The sequence below is a fragment of the Anneissia japonica genome, unplaced genomic scaffold (genome assembly GCF_011630105.1).
Source record: "Anneissia japonica isolate Jap-2015-1 unplaced genomic scaffold, ASM1163010v1 scaffold287806_len661372_cov189, whole genome shotgun sequence".
Classification (NCBI taxonomy): domain Eukaryota; kingdom Metazoa; phylum Echinodermata; class Crinoidea; order Comatulida; family Comatulidae; genus Anneissia; species Anneissia japonica.
The window spans coordinates 317595-344907 of NW_022743067.1; the positions used below are offsets into that span (position 1 = coordinate 317595).

At 33.5% G+C, this 27313-nt stretch overlaps 1 protein-coding gene across 1 annotated transcript in view; it reads left to right on the forward strand.

Moving 5' to 3' along the window:
• The window catches only part of LOC117119335 (plexin-A4-like), a 90697-nt gene extending 65805 nt beyond the window's left edge, over positions 1 to 24892 (forward strand). Inside the window, exons 11-30 of the mRNA XM_033264122.1 lie at positions 2934 to 3027; positions 3650 to 3825; positions 5058 to 5206; positions 5775 to 5886; positions 6759 to 6895; positions 7845 to 7929; positions 9110 to 9382; positions 10113 to 10274; positions 10584 to 10818; positions 11087 to 11232; positions 12140 to 12405; positions 12750 to 12963; positions 13614 to 13770; positions 14670 to 14770; positions 15797 to 15869; positions 16467 to 16648; positions 17802 to 17971; positions 19082 to 19294; positions 19647 to 19800; positions 21877 to 24892. Coding sequence (XP_033120013.1) covers positions 2934 to 3027; positions 3650 to 3825; positions 5058 to 5206; positions 5775 to 5886; positions 6759 to 6895; positions 7845 to 7929; positions 9110 to 9382; positions 10113 to 10274; positions 10584 to 10818; positions 11087 to 11232; positions 12140 to 12405; positions 12750 to 12963; positions 13614 to 13770; positions 14670 to 14770; positions 15797 to 15869; positions 16467 to 16648; positions 17802 to 17971; positions 19082 to 19294; positions 19647 to 19800; positions 21877 to 21981 — 3204 coding nt within the window. The 3' untranslated portion in view covers positions 21982 to 24892. The remainder of the gene's footprint in view (positions 1 to 2933; positions 3028 to 3649; positions 3826 to 5057; positions 5207 to 5774; positions 5887 to 6758; positions 6896 to 7844; positions 7930 to 9109; positions 9383 to 10112; positions 10275 to 10583; positions 10819 to 11086; positions 11233 to 12139; positions 12406 to 12749; positions 12964 to 13613; positions 13771 to 14669; positions 14771 to 15796; positions 15870 to 16466; positions 16649 to 17801; positions 17972 to 19081; positions 19295 to 19646; positions 19801 to 21876) is intronic.
• The last annotated feature ends 2421 nt before the right edge of the window (positions 24893 to 27313 follow it).

Here is a 27313-nt window from a genome sequence, read left to right on the forward strand (position 1 = left end):
GTTTAGTCTGCATTTATCCTACTGGTTGTAAAAAAAAAAACATCCTGAGCTTTCTACACTCTTATTGGTTGTGTTATGAAGTTTACACACTAACCGCTCAAGTGTACAGTTTGCGTGACAGTACACAAACATTAATTATACACAAAAAGTGGAAACTAATTTTTGATACTTGAACTTTATTCAGCTGGATTTGCAATGGAATGGAATTTCTCAGAATTATTCTAATAAATGCGAAAGACTAAGTCCTAATGGCAATGCTATTTAAATAAATGCAGCGTAAATATCGAGTTTGAAGGATTTAGGTAAAAAGAATTTTGCACTCGGATGTAATTATAGTAAATTGGAGTATTGCCTTTAGCTTGCATAAACTGTCAAATTTTTTGCATTTTTCTTTTTGAAAATCTTTTGTCATTATTCTTTTGCTGACTGTATATTATTATTATTATTATTATTTATTCAAAATAACCTCCAACAAGGAGAAGCAAAGAAATACAATCAAAACAATGCAATTGAATTAAAAATTATCTTGAATTATTAGAAACAGGCATAAAATTCGGACATAACACTCACTAACCTTAAACACATTAAAAATGCATTTACAGAAGTAATTGCAAGAAACAAGGAAATCACATTTCACTTAATAGAGTCATTACTTCAAGGTTCAAGTTAATTTTACTATGGATGGATATTATTAGCCAGAATTATGAATATACTTTTTTGTAGTTTTAGTTGTAGAAGGAAATAAGTGGCTGCTGTTCCAATAGAAGCGAAGATGGAATAAGTAGGAGCCATGTTGCATAATGATGTATATAGGAATTGATGGGAATTGTATTTGCTAAACATTTTGAAGGGGCTGAGAGCAACTTAGCTCAATCGGCTAATCTGGTGGTAGCCACTGTGTGTGCGCTGAACCGTGGAGATCTCTAGGTCCCCGGTTCAATTCCCATTGCTGCCTCTCCTTGTGTTTCAACTAGAGGGCTGAAATACAAGTTACAATTAGCGCACCGTCTTTCGGATGAGACGTTTAAGCCGTTGGTCCTGTGTGCATTATGGCCCATGTGCACGTTAAAAAATGCAGAACACTGTTCAGAAAAGAGTAGGCGATTGTCTCCCGGTGTACTGCCCAATCACCACCAGAAGGACCACACTGGAAATAAGTTTTCTTCTAGACTTTCGTGGGCTATCCATGGTGTTTACACCGAATAAATCCAATCCAATCCAAGGTCCTTTTTGTGGATAGAGATAAGACCCTTAAGAATAATTATATTTCTTTTAACTGAAGACACATCACTGTAGAAGCCTTACAAGTTAGTTAAGATAGTTTAGTGTAAGAAGCTTAAGCCACTGTGTCTTATTGTTTCCTTTCATCTTTAAATTGCCATTATTTTACTATACCACCAGTCTTTAAATATGATCAGTGCTAGTGTAGGGTCCAAAAAGGGAGCCAATTCCGTGAGATATCTTAACAGTACACGTCTAATTTTATTCGGTGTGCACGGTAATAGCAATCGGCACTGACGCCCGGGAGACAATTGATAATACAGTTAGTGAAAACATGCAAATATCGTGAATTTGCGGAGATGAGTTATTTTCCGGGAGATTGTTCTTGGGTGTGCAGGAGGCCTTCCCAATTTCCCAGAGATCTGCAACTTGTGGGAGACTTTGGGACCCCTGTTACAGGTTGTCAGGGGGCGGATCCAGTAGGGGGCATGGGGCACGTTCCCCTGTTTTGCCACTAAATTTTAAAATTTCAAGGCATATATTAAAGATAGCGCTCTCACTTATCTATTCTGATATTTTGTGTCACCCCCGTTTTAAAAATTCTGGATCTGCCCCTGGTTGTGCGATTCATGAGGTATTCTGATAACATCCTCTTATTAGAAATATGTTGTTGGCCTAGTTTTTTTTTAAAATTTTTTTTGTGTTGACAAAAATGTATCCAAAGAAAGTATGTTTGTTATTTTAACAGTTACATTGTTTGTATCAAGTTTTTCGAAATATCAAAGTACTTTTGAAATTAACAATCATTTGTGTGCACACGTACATCCCTCTTAAAAAACTTGCTCGGCGCTGGGATAGAGGCAATCATCAACTATCATGTGTGAATTAAAACACAAACCTGTTTAACTCTTAGTGGTTATTGTCCAGAAGGTGTCGATGCATATCCATAATTACTTGCAGTAATTGTTACTTCGTACCATGCACGAGCCTTAAAGAGAAGTTTATTGCCAATGGGGTAATTAACGTTTCACAACTTAGCATCGCATGTCGTTGTTTGATTAGATTTCGTAATCGTTGGTTAGCGTGATAATCTCCTGCGACTTTGATGGTCTGACATTTTGGTATTCATGGTGATTGTTTAAATAGAGTGTTCGTGTTTCGAGATGTGCGTTGCATATCGTTATTCCATTATAGTGATCTTGGTGTAGGAGGTGTGGTGATCCTATCTTGTAACATTTGATAATTTGTTCTGACCTAATAATGTTCTTGAAAAGCGACTTTTTAATTGCAACATTTTAATTCACTGCTAGATGAACCTGAAACATTTTAAGGCATGAACTGGTAAAGACAGAAACATATTTGATTTGGTTTTTATTAAATATTTCACTTTAAATTTTTTTTGTCCTATTTAAAGTGTTATAACATTGATTTTTCACCTGAACAAAACATTGTTTTTTCCTTACTACTTTTATTTAGTTTCCTTTGTAACTTGTTTTTTCTTTGTGTTATATTTTCTCAGTTTATTAAATTTGTAATGAGTTTTTTTTCAAGATTCTGTTTTTGCTGCAATTACAATTTGATTCCATTCATTAAATTGTGAATTAGCAGATTTTAATCTTTAGAATTTCATCTACTGCCTTTAATCATATAAATACAAGTTCATTTTTCCAAAAATCAGTAATTCAATTCAGTTTTTTTCCTTATGTTTTTAGTATTCATATGCAGAATTCATACCGGACAAACCTATCCTTTTGAAGGTGCGCTGGAATAATGATTTCATGATTGATAATCCATATAATGTTACAGGTGAGGTTTTATCTTGTCTCTCTGACCTACTTTTTATTTAGTTTTCTGACATTCAAGGACATAATTGAAATTTTTGGTCTGTCCCACTTCCTCTCTGCTTCTTCCCTTTATCTTCCCAGCAGCTGATGATCAAACTAATATTATTATTAAAATTATTGAGATTAATGTAATAAAATTTCCATATGTTTTTAATCTTGCTTAATATATAATGTTTTAGCCCAAGTGTTTAGGTGGTATATAGATGCAGATAGTTCTGAATGTAACAGTGTTTAAAAAAAAAACACCGGAATTTAACATTATATAATGCTTTTCTTTAATGCGAAATCACCTTCATAATATATAAATCAAAATAAATTTTATGTCTAACTTTCATACTAATTTTCTGCCTCGAGAAGACAAATTTTACTTGTATTTTATGTACTAGTGACAATAAAAGAATCTTGTATCTTGTACAAATTTTGGAGGATATACCTTAAACACTGTGCTCACGTGTTATTTGTATGGTTCTTAACAAGGGGCGTACAAATGAGTAGATCAATTCTAGACTCATGACAAACTGCACAAATCCAAACAGGTGCATTGTACTATTTCAACCTTATTAAACTTTGTTTTTCAACACTAGTCACCCTGTACAAGTGCAAGGTTAACAGGACCACATGTGGAAAGTGCCTTCTTGCAGACAGCAAATACGATTGCGGATGGTGCGAACAGAACTCGTGTCAATTCAGAGATCACTGTGTAAGTGCAGCAGAGTTCCTGAGTGGAAACGTGGTCTGTCCTGATCCAAGAATTAAAAGTGTAAGTGCTATATTCATTATTTTAAAATTTAAATTTTATTTAACCTATTAGAACATGTCCCAATAACAGGAAAAATGGTTTATACCTGTAGATAAAAAAAAAAAAACATCATCATAATTTGACAAAATGCTTTCAATGATTTTATACCATCAACCTTCTGTTGCAGACAGGATGGTTGAGGTTTTGTTAGTTATTTTTTCCAGTTTTTCTTAGCCATATTAATCTTGGTCTTTTTTGTTCACTTTAATTTTTGCTAAACATTTATTATCATGAAAGTTGGTGGAGAATTGTGTGTTCATACGATAACAACTATCATCTTCTAATTCACCTCAGATAGCTCTGTATTTCCAACTTCATTTGTCCGTTAAATATGTAACATTTTCTTAATGGTTTCCTGTAAATTGCATTTATATTTAAGTACCCTAGTAAATGTCAAATGTTAGCTTTATGCAAAGAAAAATACTCCCGGTATATGCATTAAATAGTATTAATTTGATGCCAGTAGATGGGTACATTAAAAAAAGTAGCATCTTCCTCCTCATACTCCTTGTCACTTTCTTTATCACATTGTCTTTATAATATTCATCTTGATCATAACTATTAGGAATATCTCCTTGGTTATGAAGTAGGTATTGTTTATGACAGTATATTAAGTTAACAGTATCTTAACACTAATTACATAAATACGTTCGCACGCAACCACCTTTACCACGGAGACTTCAAGTGATGTTTACTGAGGAATGTAAATGAGCTTTTGCACGGTAGACATACTGTACATTCACTTGGAGATTCCACGGTAGCTGTGAATGCATGTGAATATACAGTGGCATGATTAGTCTTAAAGTGCTGTACTTATGTGTCATTATTGTGTAAATATTAAATGATATCCCTATTAAAATAATATAAAAGAATATCGTATGTTCAGAAACAATAATTAACACCTGTATGTTTGCTTTGGAACTTGAATTAAAAGGTCCTTAAGAAGAATTTCAGCTCTTGACATAAAAATTATCTGTCCTTTCTTTAAAGTTTTAGTTTGACTAGTTTGGATTTGCCCATATATATTCTTTATGTATTTTTTAAGAGTGGATGAAGCTTAATGCTGACAAGTGCATGAAGAATAACAACTATCATAGATATAGTAAGCAATTTATTGTATAAATTGGCAGGTAACTATAACTTTATATTCAGGAGGTTGAACGATTAATTTTTTATTATGTTTTCACCTACAGTTTAGCCCCCTGAAAGGACCGATTGAAGGAGGAACTCGTTTAGTTATCAAAGGCGAGAATCTCGGACTGTCATTCAACGATACGCAGAGCATCACAGTTGCCGATGTGGAGTGTGTACCGGAGGAGGAGGGATATATACCATCAGAGCAGTAAGTGTTGAGCAGTACAGTATGTGTATGTTGCTATGATGTGGAGGAATGCTTTATATTATAAAGATGGTGTTACTTCTAGTGAAGGTTATGTCATGACAATGGTAATGAGTTCCAAAATTTTGGGACAGCGACGAAGATAATATGTGAACGAAAGCTTGTGTGTGGAAGTGGAAGTTAAAATGACTGTCTAGTTGAATAATTGTGGATTTGAAAGTTCTTGTGAAATGCGTTGGCAATTAAAGGCAGAACTGAGAAAGAATGAACTAAAAGCATAAAGCAACAGACATTAAAATATAATTAACAATCATAAATGTTAAGCAATTGTAAGTTGAAAAAGAGATAGCTGTATGGTGATGCAATTCATTTCATCAATCATTCACTCATTAGGCTAGATCAATTAGTTAGTAATTGAATCAGCTAGTTAAAGAGATATACCAAAACCATTTTTCATGTTAATCACCAAAAATCATTATCATTATTATCAAGACAACTAGTATATTAAAAAATGCACATAAACATTGTAATATAAATTATTGATTTAGATGAAACGTTTTTGTTTGTTTAGGTTGCAATGTACCCTGAGCAACACGGAGGCCAGTAAGAGTGGAAAAGTTAAGGTCACGATTAGCAAAGGAGAAACATATTCAACAACCTCTGAAACAAACTATGCATTTGTGGTAGGTGTACTTGAGTCAAGGCTATTGCAATTCCCCGCCCATTTCCTCCATTCAATCTATATAAACTGTACGTCATGAGCACCACTAACTGCACCATCTAAACCCCTCTCTTCAAGCCTTCACAGATATGGACATAAAACTAAAGGCGCTGGGGTGTACACATCTGATTTATGTTCACTAACCCATTGCATCTTTCAAGGGTCCCGGATTATCCTGATGCTCTGGTTCATTTCAGCCCCGCATCCCACACCCCTCTCACTGTGGAATGAGAATATAAAGCAACTTAGCACCTGTCCAGGGCTTACAATAGTCACGGACCATGCCAGTACATAATTGAGTAGCAAAGATGCTGCAACTTATGTGTTATTTTCCTCTTCTCTTGTGGGAGCTCCTTTAGCCTAGATTATATCTGAAATTAAAGTACTACGTCTCTTCTGGTTTTACTTTTCATTAAGATGCTGTTGACATGGCCTTTGTGCATGTTAAGAATTCACAGTACACAGTTTTCAATTCAATTTCAATTTAATAAGCAGTTTATTTCCACATTAACACAAACATAAATATAAATGTACAGAGAAATAGATCAGTAACAATAATAATTGATAGAATATATCAGAACATTTTTGGGAAAAAAGCAAGAGATTTTCAGCTAACAGAAAGCCAATATTTAATGTTGTTTCTGATAATACTTGAAAGTCATACCCTGGGCCTTTGCCACAGGAAAGGCAGGTACATAAAATTGGGCTTATACCAGAAGTGGCCTTACCTAAGGAGCTACGATACTAATTCTTTAACTTCACTTTTTATTATACTGATCCTATACATATAATCTATTAATCAGTTTTGTCTTTTGTTTAATTTTTTGCACTTAGGTTCCAGCAGTGAACAAGATCAGTCCAGACCTGGGTCCTAAGTCTGGAGGAACGAATGTTGTTTTAGAGGGACAACATCTAGATGCTGGCTCCACTGTCAATGTTACCATCGCTGATCACCAGTGTCTGAATATTGAGTAAGAATATGATTCTTCTCTTTAATTCAGTTACCATATTTGGTATTTAAGTGTGTTATGTGGGTAATTCCGGCTCAATTGCCCAAAATGCCCCGAAGCATTGTGCACTTTTTTGGGGGGCACATAACACACAAAATATAAAATAAAATATAAAATAAAATATAAAATAAAATATGCTACCCAACTTTCAATGGTATTTCTTGAAAGAGGGGTAAAATTTCAGTCTATGTAGCAATTTTCAACTTTTTATCTTCGTTATTTCCGGAGATATAAAAACTGTACAAAGTCAAAGGAGGCTTTTCCGGCATGAAAAAGGGGGCGTGGTACCTAAATTTCAAAATATCATAACTTAAAAACTGCTTGGAAATTGAAGATGAAATTTTGGAATTCTTTCTTTTGACATATCAAGGTATTTTTAGAATTTTTTTCAGGAAAATCCAACACATGGGCTTGGTGGTTGATTTGAGCCGGAATGACATGTGTTAAATTCAGAGTTTAAAGACACCCTGATTGATCATGTACATGAATACAGTAACTTCCAATAGTTCAAATTTATTTTAATTATTTCTGTAGATCCTGTATCTCAATGGTTATTCACTTTTATGATTTCAACCATTTTTAAACAAAATATTGCTGGTTTTCCTCTTTAGATACAAAACCATTTTACCTATATCTTATAGTCAGACTTATAAATAAATAAAATAAATAGACAAAAAAAAAAAAAAAAATTAAAAGCTTTGCTGTTATCAACTGTGTTTTCAAACTACCTTTGTAAATATCAATTAAAGGCATTTTTTTTTAGCAGGTGCCACTAAAAATAGTATTTGAAAATTGAAAGTTTATTTCCTCATGCAGTACTTCAGAATGATCATTTATGTATATCAGTAGCATCTGGAAATATAATTCAAAGGTTATTTTGAAGTAAACATTCATTAATGTGATTGTATAGGAGGAAGGATGATGGCACGATTCATTGCACAACATCTCCGGTTAGCAACCTGACAACCGGTGGCGTGCTCTTGATGATTGAATTTGTGTTGTCTCCTCAGGGAAAGTTCCTTGGAAAGCTTAAGGCAATCCTTGGCAATAATCTTGAGTTTGTTTTGAAACTCAGATATAGGAAGGTCTCTTTTTAGCCTTCTAGTCCTAAAGTGAATATATATATATATATATATATATATATAATCTGATTTAATTACCATTTTGTAAGACAGGTTTAGGGATTGTATTGGAAAATGCCTTCCTGAAAAATGAGAGCTCTCTCATAAAGTAAACATGTTAAAAATTATTTGTATTTATTTTTTACATTTTTTATTTATTTCTTAAAAATTCAACAGCAAGTACTTCATAGTAAAACTTAATTTGATCATGGCATAAATATAAAAACAATGTACAATGAATAAAAAATATATATGAAATAATTTACAGATGTATAAATAATTATTAAGAATGATTTTTAACAGTTTTTAAGAACAAGATACCAAAACTTGTAAAAACATTTAATATAAAGAAGAATCATCAATCTGGACAGTCTTAAAAAATATATTTTTCCTCTGTTTAGGGCTAATAAACCAAGGACTTTTAACTGTTACCAGGATAGGAAGCTGGCTGGTTTAAGCCATCTAACTTGAATTAGCATTATGTGTGGTATTGTTATGCTAATTTGCATGCCAAGTGAAATTAGTACCCTTATTTTGCTTTGTTTCACCGCCTACCTGTACACCTAGCTGATACGCAGTGTGGCCAAGGAAAGTTTTGTTTTTCTGAGAATGTGCAGCTTGTGCTTATCTTGTTCATTAGCATAATGACACCACACATAAGACAAATTCAAGTTGGCTTAAACCAGCCAGCTTCCTATTCTGGTAACAGTTAAAAGTCCTTGAATAAACAGTCTTCTTAATATGAGATTTGCCTTTCATATGGGTGTCATAAAGAATGCGTAGTTAGATTTATGTAGCCCTCTATACTTAAACGCTCTTAAAGCCCTCGAGTTGTGGACTATCTCTTACAGTAACTTGCTTCTCCCCTAAGGGTCTCTTCATTTTTTAGCTACAGTACCTGGTAAACTGGTACCAACTAATCCTGTCTGTCCACAACACCGATATTAATGCTGTAGGTTGCGGCACCCCTGCCTTGACCGCTCGACCATCCAACTTGCCAACAGAGGCTATACCATCTTCTGATAATTATTTGTGTATCTGTCTCTGTGATTAGTTTGTCGTTGATACGTATTGGTTGTTTTCGCAGGAGTGTATGAATGCAACTATGGATTCAATGACATGCAAAGCCCCCGACATCTTTAGCAAGTTTCCCTCGGAAGGTGATTTCATGGAGGTTCCCCATTACGGATTCATACTTGATGGTGTTGATACGTACCGGAATGGTGTGGAGAAATTCTCGAACTTTAAGTATTTTGTGAACCCTATTTATACTGGTCTGGCAAACAATGAGTACAAGAAAGATGGTTTAAGCTATGTGACCATAAAGGTATGTATCGTTTATTACATGTATAATTATAAAAGTAGCCTATTGTTAGTTGTTTTTGGACTAAGAGAAGTATATTTTTTTGCATGTATCCCATAGTAATTGCTTTTGATCTTGTCATTTTCTTCATACTGTATTTTGCTGGTTTCAGATCTGATGGGTTTCATTAATGCTGTATTATGTTCTCGTTTCTGTCATTTTTGTTGGGGACCTCTACAGAAACAAGCCACATGGCTTATAGAGCTATCCCCTGCATTCATTTCTTTTTTTATTCTGTTCACTAAATTTTGTAGTTGCCTTTTTTTATTAATTGTATTTTGATGCATTGGAGTGCAATAATTATTACAAACAACAAACAATACAAAAAAATATCGTGAATCAAGTGACCTTTCTGAATTTCCTGAGAGCATTCCACTACCTTAAATGCCATATTTATGTCTCATAGTGGTCTTTGGAGAGCATTTACACATTTTCATGCTGATCATTTATTGTGATGGTATATCTGATATGCATATCATGTGTGGCCACATTTGATCTTTGATAGGGTTGGTTAGTATTTGTTGTATTGTGTGTTGGCCAACTGTTGTTGTTAAGAAAATATAGATGCAGTTGTTTGTGTTTTATTTTAAGGGACAAAACAAAAGTAATTCTTTTTCAGAGCTTGTAAATCAATCTAAAGAAGGGTATAGCTAGTTTACTTTTATTACGAACCTCAATTCTTTTTTTATAAAAGGGTAAGAATCTGAACCTTGCTTCCACGAAAGATGATGTGAAAGTAAGGATTGGACAAGGGATGTGTGAAGTGACGGACTTAGGTAATACCCAGCTGACCTGTAATCCTCCGGACAAGCAGCCTTTAACCTTGGAAGGATTTGACAGTGACCCAGAGGTCATAGTAAGTAGCTGCTATGTGCTAGGTCACCACATTTATTGGTTGGTACCTAACTAATTGTTTAGTAATAAACAAGGATAGAATGGTACTGTCTGTTTAGCATTTAAATGGCAACAAAAATCAATATTTGAAAAATATATTTAAGAGATTTATTATCTTTTGATTTATTCCTTGCCAGTTAAGATGTACAATAATACAGTATTAGAATTTGTATATTAAAACTCTGTAAACAATGTAACGTTTTCAATATTTCAGCACAGAATATTTTCGTACGTTTTTTAATTACAGGACATGTTAATTTTATATTTTCAGGTTTACCATGGTAACTTGAATTTCAGCGTGGGAAATTTGAAGTATTATAAGTCGCCACTGCCTCTTCCCTTGGAAGTACTCATCTCAATAGGAGTGGTGTTCATTCTCCTAATTTTATTCTGCATAATTGGGTGCTGTGTCTATCGCAAGACAGGTAAAAGTGAGAAGAAGCTGAGACAGATCCAACAACAGTTTGACCAGCTTGAAATGCAAGTTGCTCAGGAATGCAAAGAAGGTATGCAAATGAATATGCAAATGAGATGAACACCTGATCTATTGCTGGGCTGATGATATTTTTCATAGTTAGATTGATTAATGGCTAGACCTACATTCTCGCCAATCACAAGATGATTTGAGATGATATATACATTTGTATATGAAACACAGAATTATTACCTAAATTATTATCTATTTATACCATTTTTATGATTTTATTTACTTTTGAAAAAATTAAGAATGTTAAATGTCAGGTTTTTTTAATGAGATTGGTTGATGTTTTATAGCCTTCGCTGAGCTCCAAATAGAAACTGAATTGCCAGGTAATGAGGAGGATGAAAACCAGGGAATTCCCTATCGAGAATTCCGCAACTTTATCCTACGTGTCCTCTTTCATGATCAGCTGGACCACCCGATTTTACGTGAGATGCCTGTGAGTATATTATTCCAAACATTAAAATTTTTTTTACTCAAAAAAACAGTTTTCCTGAGCTTTATATACACTGAGCTGATGTCATCGATTCAATGTTCCTGTTGGAAAATAGTGCTGTTTATGAATATTTGAATGCAATGACAGAGGATTGTGTGTACATAGCTTTGGGTCTGAAAATCATGTTTCCAATACTCAGCCCTGCTGTGGATCATCGTACGGGTCTAGCCTAGTTCTAGCCTGTAAAAACTCATCTTACTTTTTAGTTCTATCTCCCCCCCCCCCCCCCCCCCCCCCCTTTCACAAAAAAAGGTCTAAAAAAATGTTATTTTAATACCATTATTGTTAATTTACACAGTGTTATAAAGGCTGTGTTCAGACTTAATTAATGCTATACCATGGTGTAGTTAGCAAGATGTTCGCACTGAGCAATTAAAGTAATGCTAGCATAAGTATTAATGCGAAAAATAGAATTCCACAAGCATGCTTTTTAAAGGTAAGCTTTTTGTAATTGATCAAATCTGGGGTCTGTTGGTGATTTAGTGTACGCCAGTAATTAAATGTGTTGATACTGGTTTATTCACACCACTCGGTTAATGTTACGCTTGTTTACGCTGTTGTGTCTTAACATAGCCAAAATATATTTTGCCTTTTATTTTTCTTGCATTCTACTTTATTTACAGATAGTGACCCAAAACAGCATTATGCTGGCAAACCTTGCGTAAACATTACAATAATCACAAAAGCAGCAGAGTTATATAAAAAGAGAGTACTATACACTTCACATTTCAATGTTTAGACAAATTTCTAGAGACCATTAAACAATGCTCAATGCTTTAGAAAAGTATTTAATTGTATCCAACAAGCAAGAATTTGCTCACTAAATGTGGTGTGTTGTTTTCATCTACAGGAAAATGGTGTGCGATCAGAAAGAGTTGAGAACGGTCTGCAACAATTTGGCAGCCTAATCAACAATAAAACATTCTTGCTGTCATTTATACGGACACTCGAGAACCAGTCCTCCTTTACTATCAAAGATAAGAGCAATGTGGCATCCTTGCTGATTGTCGTGCTACAGAGTAAAATGGATTATGCCACGGACATTCTAAAAGTTTTATTAGCCGACCTTATAGAAAAAGGCGTTGAAGAGGACCGTGCAAGGTTATTAATGAGAAGGTATGGTAGTAATTGGAGAACATTGTATGAAAGTGAAGCACGCCCCGTTGTTGCTTTACCTACTGTATTATGCTTACACATGTATGTCGACACTACCTTGATAAATAATCCACAAAGTCTCACAGACTTATTTTTAACTTACATACTACTACCATTTCCCTTACATCTGTGTCTATAATAATAATAATAATAATAATCATAATAATGTTAGACTTACATAGCGCTTCACATTATTACCCCGGGGCATTGGATCAACCACATGTGGAACACATACACAGTTCCCAGGGGAGAATTCTGTGCATTCCCTGGAAGGCATGAAAGTAATGGTTATTATTTTATTACAGAAATGAGTCTGTTGCTGAAAAGTTTGTCAGTAATTGGCTGAGCTTCCTGTTGCACAGTTACCTGCAGGAATCGGCTGCAACTCCATTGTACCGATTGTTCCGTGCAATTAAGATACACATAGAGCGCGGCCCGGTAGATGCAGTCACGGCCGATGCCAGGTACTCCTTAAACGAGGGCAAACTTATCCGCGAAATCCTTGATTATGAAACCCTGGTAAGATTGTGTTGATTTTTGCCCACTTTTACTTTTAAAATAAAAGGAAAGATATTTGCAAATAAAAAAGGGAATGTTGAAATGGAAAGGTCTAGTTTATGATTCTTTACTTTATAGCTGTTTCTAGCTAAAAATTTTTGCCTTCAATGTTTAGATACCCCAGCTAATTCTTATTCTTTATTGGCAATCAAATACAAAGCTGGATGGGAGGGCCTGGTAAACTTAATTACTATAACATTGTGTCAGAGAACCATTCCAGTCCAGTAATTACCAAACAAATATATATTATTAAAATTTTATATATACAGTACAAAAAAATAAAACACATGTAAACGTTGGGCTAAAATTACTAAAAAAAAATTCAGTGAAATTAAAAAAGAACAGCAACAAGGAATAAAAGTATTAATGAAGGAGCTCACTTCCTATGTTTCAAGCTTAGGTGCAAGTATTTTGATGGCTTATAAAGGAAAAATATTGAAATAAACATAAAATAATAAAATGTAACTTGTTACCTAGTAGTGGCTTCTGGGATCTTGAAAGCAAATATGAAAAAAAAAAAACCAAAGAATATTTTTGTATACTCAGTGTTTCTTAAAACAGTACATGACTTCAATAATTTACACATTTTCAATTATATATTTATTTTACAGACAATTATTGCAATAGGATTGGACCCAAGCAAGGATCCAATAGAAGTCAAGGTTCTCAGCATCGATACAATTATGCAGGCTAAAGAGAAAATAATGGACGCCCTCTACAAAAACGTGCCATACAGTGCCAGACCCTCCCCAGACTCTGTTGAATTGGGTTAGTTGATTTGTTCTATGTACTATGCATTAAAAAAATATATTTCTATTCATATATTCATTTTCTTCCTTACCTTATCTTATTTTCACACATGTATTTTACCATTGATTTATTATCAAACTTTAAACTTATAATAATAATATCAATATATATATAATTCTTCTGTTATTATGTTCTATTTAATAATAGTACAGTATACTATTTTTCAAAATCAAGGCATGACATTTTTCAACATATTAATAATTGATAATTTTGAAGGAATGTATTTTAAAACCAATAGAATATATGAATTTAGTATTTATGATAAAGAGAAACATATAAGGTTTTTTCCACATAAATTCTATCAACTTATATTTGCTTAATTCGGAATCGAATTTAATTATTATGTAAGGCGACTGATGAATTTCTATTTATTATACTTAAACTACATGTTAAACCCTGTTTCCAAGCTTGCATTTTTGTATCGATTTGCAACTTATACTTCCGACGATACTTGACAATATATCTTGCTTTTTGCCATTCCATATTCCATCATCAATATATAAAAAAAACCCCATGAACATATACATTATGCATACATGCCAGGGGAACATTTTAACCCCTGTTGAGAAATGGGGTAGTTTGGTTATCGGAAATGCAGACGTCTGCTTTCTGACAAGTTGTTGTGATAATTGTTGATAAGATTGATTGTTGTCATTGCATTTAAGTGCATTTTTCGCATACTGGCATCATGATTAATTTTTGAGCCAGCATCTAAAAGGCTAATTTTTTTTTTTTATCCTATGGGTACAGTACACCTATCCTTGCTTGTTGATTATTATGAATGACATTTTGCGTGTGGCTAGCGGCTAGTGTCGTTGTCGGTATTGATTGTTGTTGTTTTTCCTCCTTGTCTCCAGAGTGGAAAAACACATCAGGTCGGTTAACACTGCAAGATGAGGATGACTATACCAAGGGAGATGGAGAGTGGAAGCGTTTGAATACACTTAGCGTTTACGAAGTAAGCAAACTTATTAACGTTTTAATTTGTCCCGTGGGACTGTTTTCTTGTGTGCTAATATATTTTGACTGCAGTGCCTAACTTGATTTGAATGCATATATGATTGTTTTTATATTATTTAAATTTTATTTTGTTTATATATTTCATTTATATTTATTTGTAAAATCAATATTAAATATTATAATTATTTTGACCTTTTCCAATGGTTTCATCATTTGATATTTTAATTTATTAACCATTTGTCAAAGTGTACTGAAAACTAAATCAAATATAAATTTGCATATTCAATATGTTATTAGATTCCTACTGAATGCAATAGCGAGAAAACATTGTAGCAAATTAACAAATAATACCTTATCTAATTGCAATATGAACTTAAATTTAAGAATCCTCATAGTTAAAATTCTATACATCATTAAAAACTGGTTTTAATAAAACGTTGCCTCCGGAAATCTAAATGCAAATTGGATTTTATAATTGAAGTCTTGGGGATTAATTTGTACATTTATTTATCTGTTTGATGTAAGCAACTTCCAATCAATTCCAGAGGGCAAGCCTAAGAGTTGACATAAATACATCTTCATCATCATTCGCAATTTTATCGTCTGCTGGTATGGGTTCGACCAGAGTTCAAACTCACTGCAATATGTCATGGGTCAGATCATGGAGAATAGTACCTCATTCCTAGTCTTCCCTGGCCTAGCTCTCCCTCGAATAAAACCATAACGAATGTGGCTAACTTCAAAACATTTAATTACTAACTTTAAAATAATCGTTGCCGTCAGTTAGTTGATGCATGATGGATTGTACATTACCACACAAGTGGTATTTTGTACACTAACAGACAAGTCAAGACTACGATCAACACCAAAAGCTTGTGTGTGCTTCATGCAATTTTGTATCTGTTCGCTTGATGCATGTGCAGACCACTGGAGCCTTCGTTTCTGTATGCCTGTAGTCTTAAACACAGTTTCTATAACTCATATCTGTTTGCAACTATTATATTTAAAATATTTTGTCTTGCAGATTAGGGATCGTGCTTCAATTACCCTGATTAACAAACAGGGTTGCAACTCAACATTAAACCACCCAAGATACAGTAAGTGCTAAATCCAATCAGAATAATTAATTAATAATTGATAATAAATTTTAAAATTAATTTTGTGAATATTATAGCAGTATGTGGCACATAAGTAAGGCTGTAGGCTTTCAATCTAAAGATTCTGGGTTTTAATCTAAGGATGATCAGTAGTTTAAGCTCTGGGACATGGTTCTATTTATATACTGTACATGTTGTCTATCAACTCGAGAGTATAAATTGGTTCCTGGTAACAGTGAACAACAGCGGGCTCACTTTAATTAGTCTTAATTACAGTACTAGTATTGATTGCATTTTTACAAATGTCCTAATTACTAGTTGCAATAAATGCCTCTTTTCTAAATGTAATTCACACAAAGGCGCTAGCATGGTGTGCTATATAAATTATTTCAATTTTATTAATATTCATTTAATTTTTGTTTTGAGGTATTGTTTTCCAGATTTTTTGGGGGGTTAAACTTCCTTTTTGATTGTTTTCAGTTTTTGAGATTTTTTAAATGTTTATAATAATTGATTTTTTTCGTAATTAACTGTGACAGGTATTGCAAGGTGAGACTTGTTTTTGAGATATTTGTTTGTTTTTTTAAATTTTAATAGTGAACAGTCATGTATCAGCAAGTCCTAGTAGATCCATGTCTCCAATGCTGGGACAGTCTGACTCGGAGAGCAGCGTTAAAGTGTGTCATCTTGTCAAATATGGTGACAATGACAACCAGGAAGGTGATAGAGGAAACCGCATGGTTTCGGAAGTCTTCTTAACACGGTTAATATACACTAAGGTGAGACAGTACAATTTTGTTTATGATGCCATTAGTGTAATATTCATAATCGTTCCGGGCCGCAACTAACACATGTATTATGATATAACAGAAATTGATATGGTAGTTAGTTTATTTAGATGTACTGTGTAATACTTATACAGAACACCCTCTGTAAATATGGGGTAAACGATGATTTAAATAAATCATAGTCATTCCATATTGGTTAAATACAGTGCTTTACTTTATCGGAAAATATCTGTTTAAAAACAGTTGATTCAGACAAGAAACTGATAGTTGACTGTCCATGTCTGAAGTAGCCAGACATTAAATATTATGGAGCTATCGATTTGTGCAACGACGCGGCGCTAGAACGGAATCACTCATGCGTGACCGTCATACCTGGCATCCTACATTCTCTGAATATTAGATTTGGCCTACTCTATTCCAGGTGTTAAGAAGTTCCCAATATGGGGGTATACATAATTAAATAAATCATAGTTCATCCCATATCGTTTAAAAAACAGTGCTCTACTTTATTGGAAAATATCTGTTCAAACATTGTTGATTCAGACTAAAAACTGATAGTTGGATGTCCATGTCTGAAGTAGCCAGTCATTGAATATTATCTGTAATACAGCACCTATCTGATTCAGTTCCAGTTTTGAAGTAGTTCTCAATAGCTCTTTCTGTTGATAACCCTTAACCACTAAAGCAATTATTGTAGATAAGGTACCTTTTAATATTAAATTTCCCTATCGCCCTAAAGATTTTATTCACTTGATTAGTAGTATAGTCAAATACGTGCCTCTCACAAATGTGCCCCATTGATTCAATTCAAGGTTTGAAGTAGTCTCAAAAGCTCTTCCTTTTTGATAACCCTTGATTACTAAAGCAAATATTTTATGCTCTTCATATTGAACTTCCCTTATCACCCCAAAGATTTCATCCACTTAGCTACCTATAGAGTATTAACGATAAGTGACTGAATAAGTGCCTATTACAAAATGAATGAGCGCCACACTTGAGTAAAGCGCCCTATCAAATAAGTGCCACACTGATGCCCTTGTGATGCTTATAAAAAGATTTTTTTTTAAAAATGAAACAACAGTACATATTACTCAAATTGATTTGTACCTTAATATTTATTAAGTTTATTTTTTATCTACAACAGGGTGCGTTACAGAAATTTGTTGATGATTTATTTTCAACGATTTTAAATGTAGAGCGTGAGGCTTCAAATGTTCCCGTACCAATAAAATATTTGTTCGACTACTTTGATGACCAAGCAAAACAAAATGGTATTACTAACCCTGAAGTAGTACATGCCTGGAAAAGCAATAGGTAAGTGTATTATCCATGTAAAAAAAAAGAGAAAATCTCATGTGAATTCCCTGAAAATGAAAACTGACATGTTACCATAAGGCCGAAAAAAAAAAGTTCAGCTGTTTTGTTTTTTTTTGGGGGGTGGGGGGTAAAAACATTTATCTAAAATACTTTGTTCGTGAAAATTCGTGTTCGTAAAATTTTTGATTGTCTGACCCAGATCGACCGACCTGGATTTCCAAAATATGTCACTGTTTGCCAACACAACTAAATTTTTTATGTCAAATGGCCGAGCGGTTAGCAGGGGCACTGCAAGCTACAGCCATACCAGCACTGATTTGAACGGCACACTCGCCTATGGTTCTGTTGGTAGAACAAGTCTTCTCAGTTAAGGACTATATACCATAGGCCCAGTGTATACAATGGCTTGTGTGCACTATAAAGACCCCAGTACATCCTTCGATACGAATAGGGAGATACCCTGGTGTACTGGAACAGACATCCCCTGTGGTGAAAGACGAGAGTTGCTGGTACTGGGTTACGGGGTTGCACAGACAAGAATGAACCCTTAGGGGTGAAGAAAGTCATTGATCGAGTTGCTAGTCCACATATCAAGCGCCCTGAGCATCTTATAGTTGGATATGGCGCTATATAAAAATATGCTATTATTATTATTATTAATAATAATCTATAAATGTATTTAATTTTGAACTCTCTCCTCAAATCTTTAATAACTATAACAAATATATGGGTACATGACTTTCAGTGTTACATCATAATAACTGATGTAGACAAATATATGGATACATGAAATTCAGTGCTACATCTTAATAAGCGATAGGGGATATTTTATTGTATGCTGATTGATTGGATTGGTTGTGCATGTTTACCCATGGTTTATCAAATGCATTGTCACAGCCTTATAAAATACCTAATAGTAACTGTATACAGTCAAATAGCCACCATATGTGATCAAGTATCATGGTACCAGGAATTTTAGTACTATATTAATCTTTCAATATAGAAACATAAATATAAACAAGATAAGATAATCAAAAAGGCAACCGAGGATAAGCAAAAATTAGAATCTGTCATCAAAATAATTCATATTATTATTATTTTTTTAAGTTTACCGCTACGGTTCTGGGTGAACCTCATCAAGAATCCAGATGTGATCTTCGACATCCACAAATCTGATGCAGTTGATGCATGTCTGTCGATTATTGGTCAGACTTTGATGGACTCTTGTTCAGTTTCTGAACACCAACTTACGAAAGAATCACCATCCAGTAAACTACTCTATGCTAAGGATATTCCAAACTACAAGAAGCTAGTAGCAGAGTAAGTAATCATAACTACCGCTGTTCCTCTTGTATAAGATACACTATACCTGGGGAATCCATTTTCAATCCAAAGGCAATACTGTATTATATATTTTTCAGCTAATCTACTCATTTAAATTGTACCCTGGATTTTTGCTCGAGGAAAGGCTGGTACATAAAATTGGGCTTAGCATAGGAGGTTGGCTTATACTTGAGGAACCTTGTTTATAATTTGAAAATAATTTGTTTTCGGAAAATGCAAAACCAATAAAGAAATACCACATGTAGAAATTACTGAAAAAGTCAGAAAAATTTTTTAAAATCCAGTAGAAAATCAGTCATAAAATATTTTGGTCTATTCTTTTTTCTAGGTATTATAATGAGATTCAAATGATGCCTGTAGTCAGTGATCAAGACATGAACAAGATTTTGACAGATCACTCACTTAAACATAAATACGATTTCCATGAGCAAACTGCACTGAACGAGCTGTACTACACTTATGTGCGAAAATACAGGACAAACGTAAGTACCGTAGTGTCGTATAACTTTTCTAGAGCTTCTTCACAAATAAGGAATAGTATAACACACAATTTAAAGTGTTGACTAATGTTCTTGAGAGTGTTTCCTCTGTAAATGTAAATCCAATTTTATATATTTCATACATTCTTTCTACTTGCATAATTTATGGACTCTTCACTACTCAAATCTGATGCTTTTTCCTTTATATAAATATTTATCTGCCAACTTTTGTGTTACTTTTATGTGTTGCTTAGCTGTAAAACTGCATGTATTTTTTATTAAATTGCTAAAAGAAATGAAGAATTTGAAAGTATATAAACCAAAACAATATGACATTCTTACTTATAATGTACTAAAAATAAATTTTAAAATTATTTAATATCAATCAAGTATTCAGTTAATTACCTGTTCAGTCAAGCATTCATTCAGTGAGTCAGTCAGTCACTAAAACAATCCGACGATCAAACAATTAGGCAGTCAGTCAAGCCATGAGTCAAGTCAATCAAACATTATCAAACATTCAATCAAATCTGATCAAACAATTAGGCAGTCAGTCAAGCCATGAGTCAGTCAGTCAAACATTATCAAACATTCAATCAAATTTGATAGCCAATGTTGTTTTATTTGATTGATATTAATATACAGTAATACTGATATCAAGTTATTGGTGGAAAAAAAATGAATTTGGGATTCAATTTCTAAATAATACAAATTATGAAATAAAATTTGCTTTGTGGTAGTGCATGCTTGTTTTTCTTTTTTTTTTTTTTTTGCTTTACGTTCTGCTTTCACTCATTCCATTGTTTTGTTTAAATCAAAATCATCCTTATCCATATATGGGCATTATACAATTGTCACAATGTGGATTATTTGATGGGACAGAGTGAAGGAAGATGAAGGAAGTTTTTAAACATAAAACTTGGTTGTCTGGAAAGCAAAATAGCAAAATATACGCATGATTATCTATCAATCCTTGATAATTAATTACTACATTGGCAGTGATTTAATTAAAGATAAAATTTAGTGTACTTTTTAGAGCATACCTATATAACCTTTAGTGGTTCATACTTATGTACCTAATTTTCAGAACGTAGGTAATTAAAAAATAGATACAAGCTGTAATACCTACACATTGTTATTGCTTTTAAATACACAAATGGCACAATTTTAATTTGTCCCCTTGTAATATTCTGTTTGCTTTTTCATTAACATAATTTTTATTTTAAAATTATAATTAAATACAATATACAATACAATATTATGATGAAAATATAATACTTCACCATGAAATTGCACTCTCAGACTTTAAATTTGAATATAATTTTCATTATATCTCCATTTTTAAAAAAAATTGAACAATTTGGTGGGAAGGTGGGGGGGCCAGGCCAGCTGGCTCCCCCCTCCCCCTTGAATCCGCCGCTGAATGTACTCAGGTTTACCTCATAATTAAGACCAGCTTTAGCCTTAAGCAATACATCTATTAATTGTTGATTCATTAATGATGATTTTGAATATTTTTTTGGCCTGTTAGCACATCTGCCAATGTGAATATAAGGACAATTGCAACAAAAAAATGAAAAAAAATCATATTTTTGTCTTCAGCCTTAGCACACCTGCTGCCACCAAAAAATATTTCTGCCGCCATAAAGTCAAAGCAAATTTTATTTTTTCATCACTGTTAAGTAAATGTAGGGCATTCATCAATCCAAATTAAAACTGTTTACATCGCAACATATCTTTATTTATATTATGACCATGTGACAAGATTGTGCATGGGCTAAAGGGTGCCCTCTATAGTTTGGATTACCTCACTCATATTTTTTATTTGTCAATAAATTTTCAGTTTCTTTTGCCAAGAAAAAACATTTTGCTAAACATGATTCTCCTTCTTTCCATCCTCCTGAAAATATTTCTAAACATTTGCTAAATAAGTCTTTCATAGTTTCAACCTGAGACTTAATTAAATTGGCAAAGGAGATTGCATGTGAAAGGCAAACACAAAAGTTAGGTTCAAGGCTATACAGACAACCAAGTGAGTTTGCAAACCTTCCTTTATCATCTTTCTTTTCCCCCTCACAGATCATGTTGAGCCTTGAAGATGACGAAATTGCTCAAGAACACAAGCTAGGGTTCAAGCTCTCGGAAGTTGAACAAGCTATGGCAGACTCAAAATTATCCCATTAATTACAACCCATGCTGGCGATATTCAAAACTTTAGTTTGAACATTGTATGACACAACTGTCATATCCACCATGCCTTAACATGTTGGCTGCCATGCGAGCAGAATAGTGCTATTTAGACCTACATTACGCCACATACGAGTTACTGTTTTTGGATGTTTTTCGCATGAGCTCATAGAAATTAAAATACAATTGGTTTATGTTACAATATCTTTGAATGTATTCATAGCGGCGTACAGTATTGTTAGTACTGATATACTCGTAGTTAGCAGTCAGCGTGTTGGTGTTTCTTGATCTTTGATTGTTGAAATGCTCTCTTCGCAGATAATAAGCGGTCTAGAATCGGACGAGTTTGCCCAGAAGAACAAGCTTTCTTTCAAATTTGAACAAGTCGAACAGTTAATGGATGACTCAGTCGTATAGTTGATGTTCTTAAGATGACTTGTTAAAAGTATAGTTCAGTATGAGCATTTTGGGCATGTAATCTAATTTTACCTCTGTGGGTTGGAAGAGCTTTTATATCATCCAGAGCCATACCAAAAGATTTCAAAATAAAAAATTAAAAAATTAAAAATACAAAAAAAAATCCCAGATACAATAACCTCATTATAACCAAATATCCGTATGACTTTTAATGTGTTTCCCCTACACAAACTTAGGAATGTTTTAACTTAAATTTCAAGAACATTATTAACATTCAGTGATTTTGATTATCTTGTTTCCTTGATTTAACATGATTATGATTAGGCATTCGCATTTCCTCCCCAATTTTGAATGTATTTTTTTTCCAGGGAAACAAAATATGATCAAATTGATAAAATGTTTTCTAATGGAATTGTGCTAAAGATGTTAAGACATATAAATGCTGAAATATATTAGTTTTCATATGAACATTTATTTAAGTTCATGTATACATGAGCACTGATTATGATAACTCACAAGGTTTATATAACTGCTACTACATTGTATTTTTATTGTTGTTACTGAAATTGGACATCAAAATGTTGATAACTTTATATATTTTTTCACCATAGAAGTTTGTAAGTATTCAAAATCAAATCCAGTGATCACATCATTTTAGACAATAATTTTGGAAATAATTATATTCCATTGTGAAAACATTCAATTACACCCATATTGTTAAGGTCTGTCCACACTTTAAAATGTTATGTGACAAATGCCTGCTATTTGTCCATATTTGGGTGTATGACATCAGAATGCACATATATGGGTAAAGCGCACAGATTTGTTGCATACATTTTGACAGCTTTAAGTATTCAATGTTCAGTAGCATCTTGATAAATTAGACCAAACAATTGTTTAATTTGTTCTCTCCATTTTTTTTACAGAGATAAGTATAGAATAAAGTATAGAGTCACAACATTTTCTTTTATAAACATTGAATACAATTATTTTTATTTTTATATGAATTCAATAAAAGTAATTTCATCAATTTTTATATATACAATACATGTATATAACTGTTATTTGAATACTTGCTATAACAGTAATTCAAAAAATGAGAAAATTAAATGTATTTAGGCTGGAAACACGTTGAAATCAAATAACTGGATGACATTTTATTTCGTTTTTAAAGTTAGGTTTTTATAAAACTGAAAATAGCCATGATAATAAAATTCATAATCCATGAGTCAGTTCACCAGGTGTTAGGTCTCACTTGTGTGTCCTAATGTAAATTTATGTAAATTTTGTTTTTTCATAAGCAATCTATGCAAACACAGGTTTTTCTATTAATGTTGATTTCAATACAATATGGTAAACCCACAGAATCAAAGATTCTGGAAAGGGGGAAATTGTAAAGTGGGGGGTTTTGATAAACCATGCAACATAAGTGCCCTTGATTTTTTCCCTTTTTTATATTTTAGGTGTATAATTATTTTTGTTGAAATTTTATTCAGTTGTGTTCGTGACATGGTTTATATTGTTTATGTTTCTTGAATGTATATAGGGATGGATATAAGTTTAGGACCACAATATCGGTATTTCCAATTGTTGTGGGATATAAAATCATGGTCGGATGTTAATTAGCATATTATATTTCTTCTCCATGTTAATGGAAAATATCCATTAGGCTTAAAATAATGATTCTGATGTTTATGATAATTAATGAAGACAAAAAGGCAAGTAATTATATTGTCAGTAAAGTGAGTATGTTGATAGTACAACATGCCAACTTTATGAAGAGCATTGTTTGGTTTTTGACCAGACATTTTTGTAAATAGTAAAATAAAAAATGAATTAACATGTCAAATATATGAAAACAAAATATTTTCCATATTAGCATTCGGCATTCTTTTTTTTTTCTAAAAAAAATAACAGATTCTAAATTATTGTTTAATGAATTTGTGCTATGAATTCTCTATATATATTGTGTATCATTATTTACATAAGGTAGTCTTTCTTCAGCCATGTTGTATATATATATTTTTTTTTGGTTAATGTTCTAGTGAAGATGAGGGTAAGGTTGTTACATAGAAGTAGTATTAGAATAGACATTATATTTTTCTTTAAACAATAAATATGCTGAAACAGAGCCTAACCGTGTTTGTGATTCCGAAGAAGAAATTGGGAACAATGCCATAGTAAACGTTTTTTTTTGGGGTTTTTTTTGTATGACGTATTATATGCTATTTTTCGTTGAATTTAAGGTTGTTATTGAAACTGTCTTTGTAAATGTAAAAAGGTTAATTTGTCAATAGGGGGCGCCAAATACGAATAGAATCGCTTTCATATAGATTTACTGCTAATTTTGCAAGATCTCTACTTGTTGAAACACTTATTGTTCGGCAGACAAATCAACACTAAAAATACCAAACGATGGTCTGCAATCTGTTTTTGTGTTGTTTATTACGTTAACTTAGTATTAAACAAGGTTTTCCTAATATCAGTTGAATATGAGTTTCTTTATGGATTTTTGTATTGGTGTTTTAAAATTCTGTTTTGGATTTTCTTTTTTATAAATTGAGTAAAATTTCACAAACGAAACAAAGATATATTGCACATCACAAAGCGAGAAAAAGACACCAAAAACTGGCCAATCAAGCATTAAAAAAAAAAACCACCTAAAACTACGAATTGCAAAACATTGAAGCAGAGAGACAAATATTAAAAAGAATTTTTTTAAAGTGACAAGATGGACCAGACTTCCAAATATATTGCATAACAAATACAAATGTCATCAGTTACAGCATTAACAGGGCCAGTGGGGGACCAGGAGCACAGGACTTTCGTTGGAGAACCCTGAACCGTCATAGGTGAAAATCCAATCAACTCGTAATGAAACACTCCTTTGAAAGAGCTTTTATTGTACAGTACTGTCTAAAAGTGTCATTTCCGGGCTTCAAAATGTGCTATCATGACAATGAGTAGGTTTGAGGAGCGTATTGAATTGGGCTAAATGTAATATTCAATAAAGTTTGGCTCTGGAGCAAAAAAATACTGATATGTTTTACAACTGATTTTTTTAAAGACACATAAAGGTTGGTTGACGAAAATGAGATACAGGCTTTTAAATACTTAAGAACAAGGAGAAAAGGGGCGTAACCACCGTTTTTTATCTTTCCCAAACACCCATTGTTTGTCTTAAAAAGATGGTTATACAACTTTATTTTTTCCCGGAGCCTGGCATAAACCATCCTAGGTCTGTCGTCATGAAAACTGTATACATACGCACCATTAGGGTGTCTACAAGATAAAGGAGTGAGAGTATAGAAAACAAATACATAAATGATATGTCAAGAAACATTGGTATTAACGGCAAGTTGATAATGATCAACTTGCCGTTAATTTGTTTTACTATTGTTAAAGGAAGTACGTTACTCAATGGAACAGTCAAAATGTTCAAATTCCCGACCTGAGATCCGGGGGAGAAGTACAAGGTCCTCGTCACCAATAATTTCATTGGGGGGGGGGGTGGATACAGGCTTTTAAATACTTAAGAACAAGGAGAAAAGGGGCGTAACCACCGTTTTTCATCTTTCCCAAACACCCATTGTTTGTCTTAAAAAGATGGTTATACAACTTTATTTTTTCCCGGAGCCTGGCATAAACCATCATAGGTCTGTCGTCATGAAAACTGTATACATACGCACCATTAGGGTGTCTACAAGATAAAGGAGTGAGAGTATAGAAAACAAATACATAAATGATATGTCAAGAAACATTGGTATTAACGGCAAGTTGATAATGATCAACTTGCCGTTAATTTGTTTTACTATTGTTAAAGGAAGTACGTTACTCAATGGAACAGTCAAAATGTTCAAATTCCTGACCCTGTCTCTTATACACATCTAGATGTGTATAAGAGACAGGATAATTTCATTGGGGGGGGGGGGGAATTCTGTGTAAAACAATTTTTACAATATCTGGGAGTGTCATTTCTGGGTATCCTACCCAGCAGTGGTGCCACTGAATTTGCCAGCAAGTGGTCCGAACCACGGGCCAGTGAAGCCTCGATCGACGGCTTGGAATAAAACCTCCCCTGTAGGGTTCACCAAGAGAGTTTTGTTGGTTTAGTAGACCACAATATTAGGGATTGGCAATGAAAGTATTACTTTATTTGGATAGGCAAATTATTACTTTTTTTTAAATTTCTTATCCGACGAGAGGTGGTCCGGTCCGGTCCCCCCCCCCCCCCCCCCCGTTCTTAACATTTCTGTAACTATTTTCTGTAGTGATGAGGTGGGAGTGGACTACTGTGGGGGATATATTGGCTCCTTTAGTTGGGGAATCTCTACCACCGCCAATGCTGTGTCAACCATTCCTACCATCTATCAAATTCCTGTCCAGACTATCAAATTTGATTTGACAAATACATGTGACATGCCTAAATATGGTCAAGATGGCATCACATCATGACCATATATGGGCATACAACAGTAAATTTGATAATCTGGACAAGAGCTGTAGAGAAACACGATATCTGGATGGAATGAATTGGTTAATTGGAGAAAGAAACATGTTTAATTTGATTGGTGCAGAATTGGGCTGATGGTTAACAATTAGGGTTGTCGAGATTGGATGTTTTTTGTCGGGAAGAACTCCAATTTAGTACTTTTTACATCACAATTGAGCAAGTCAGCAAAATGGGTTCGCTCTCTCAATACTAGTGTTGAAAATAGAGAGTTGCAGTAGACCTGATAGACTTGGTACTTTGAGAAACTTTCAGTCGCTTAGCTGTAATTTATTACCCTTATTGAACGTACAGTATTTTGAAAAAAAAAAAGCTTTTGCAAAGGCTTAACAGTCAGTGGTGTATCTAGGGGGTACGCGGGGGTGGGGCGCACCCCCTCCAAAAATTACTTGCTCCCCCAGT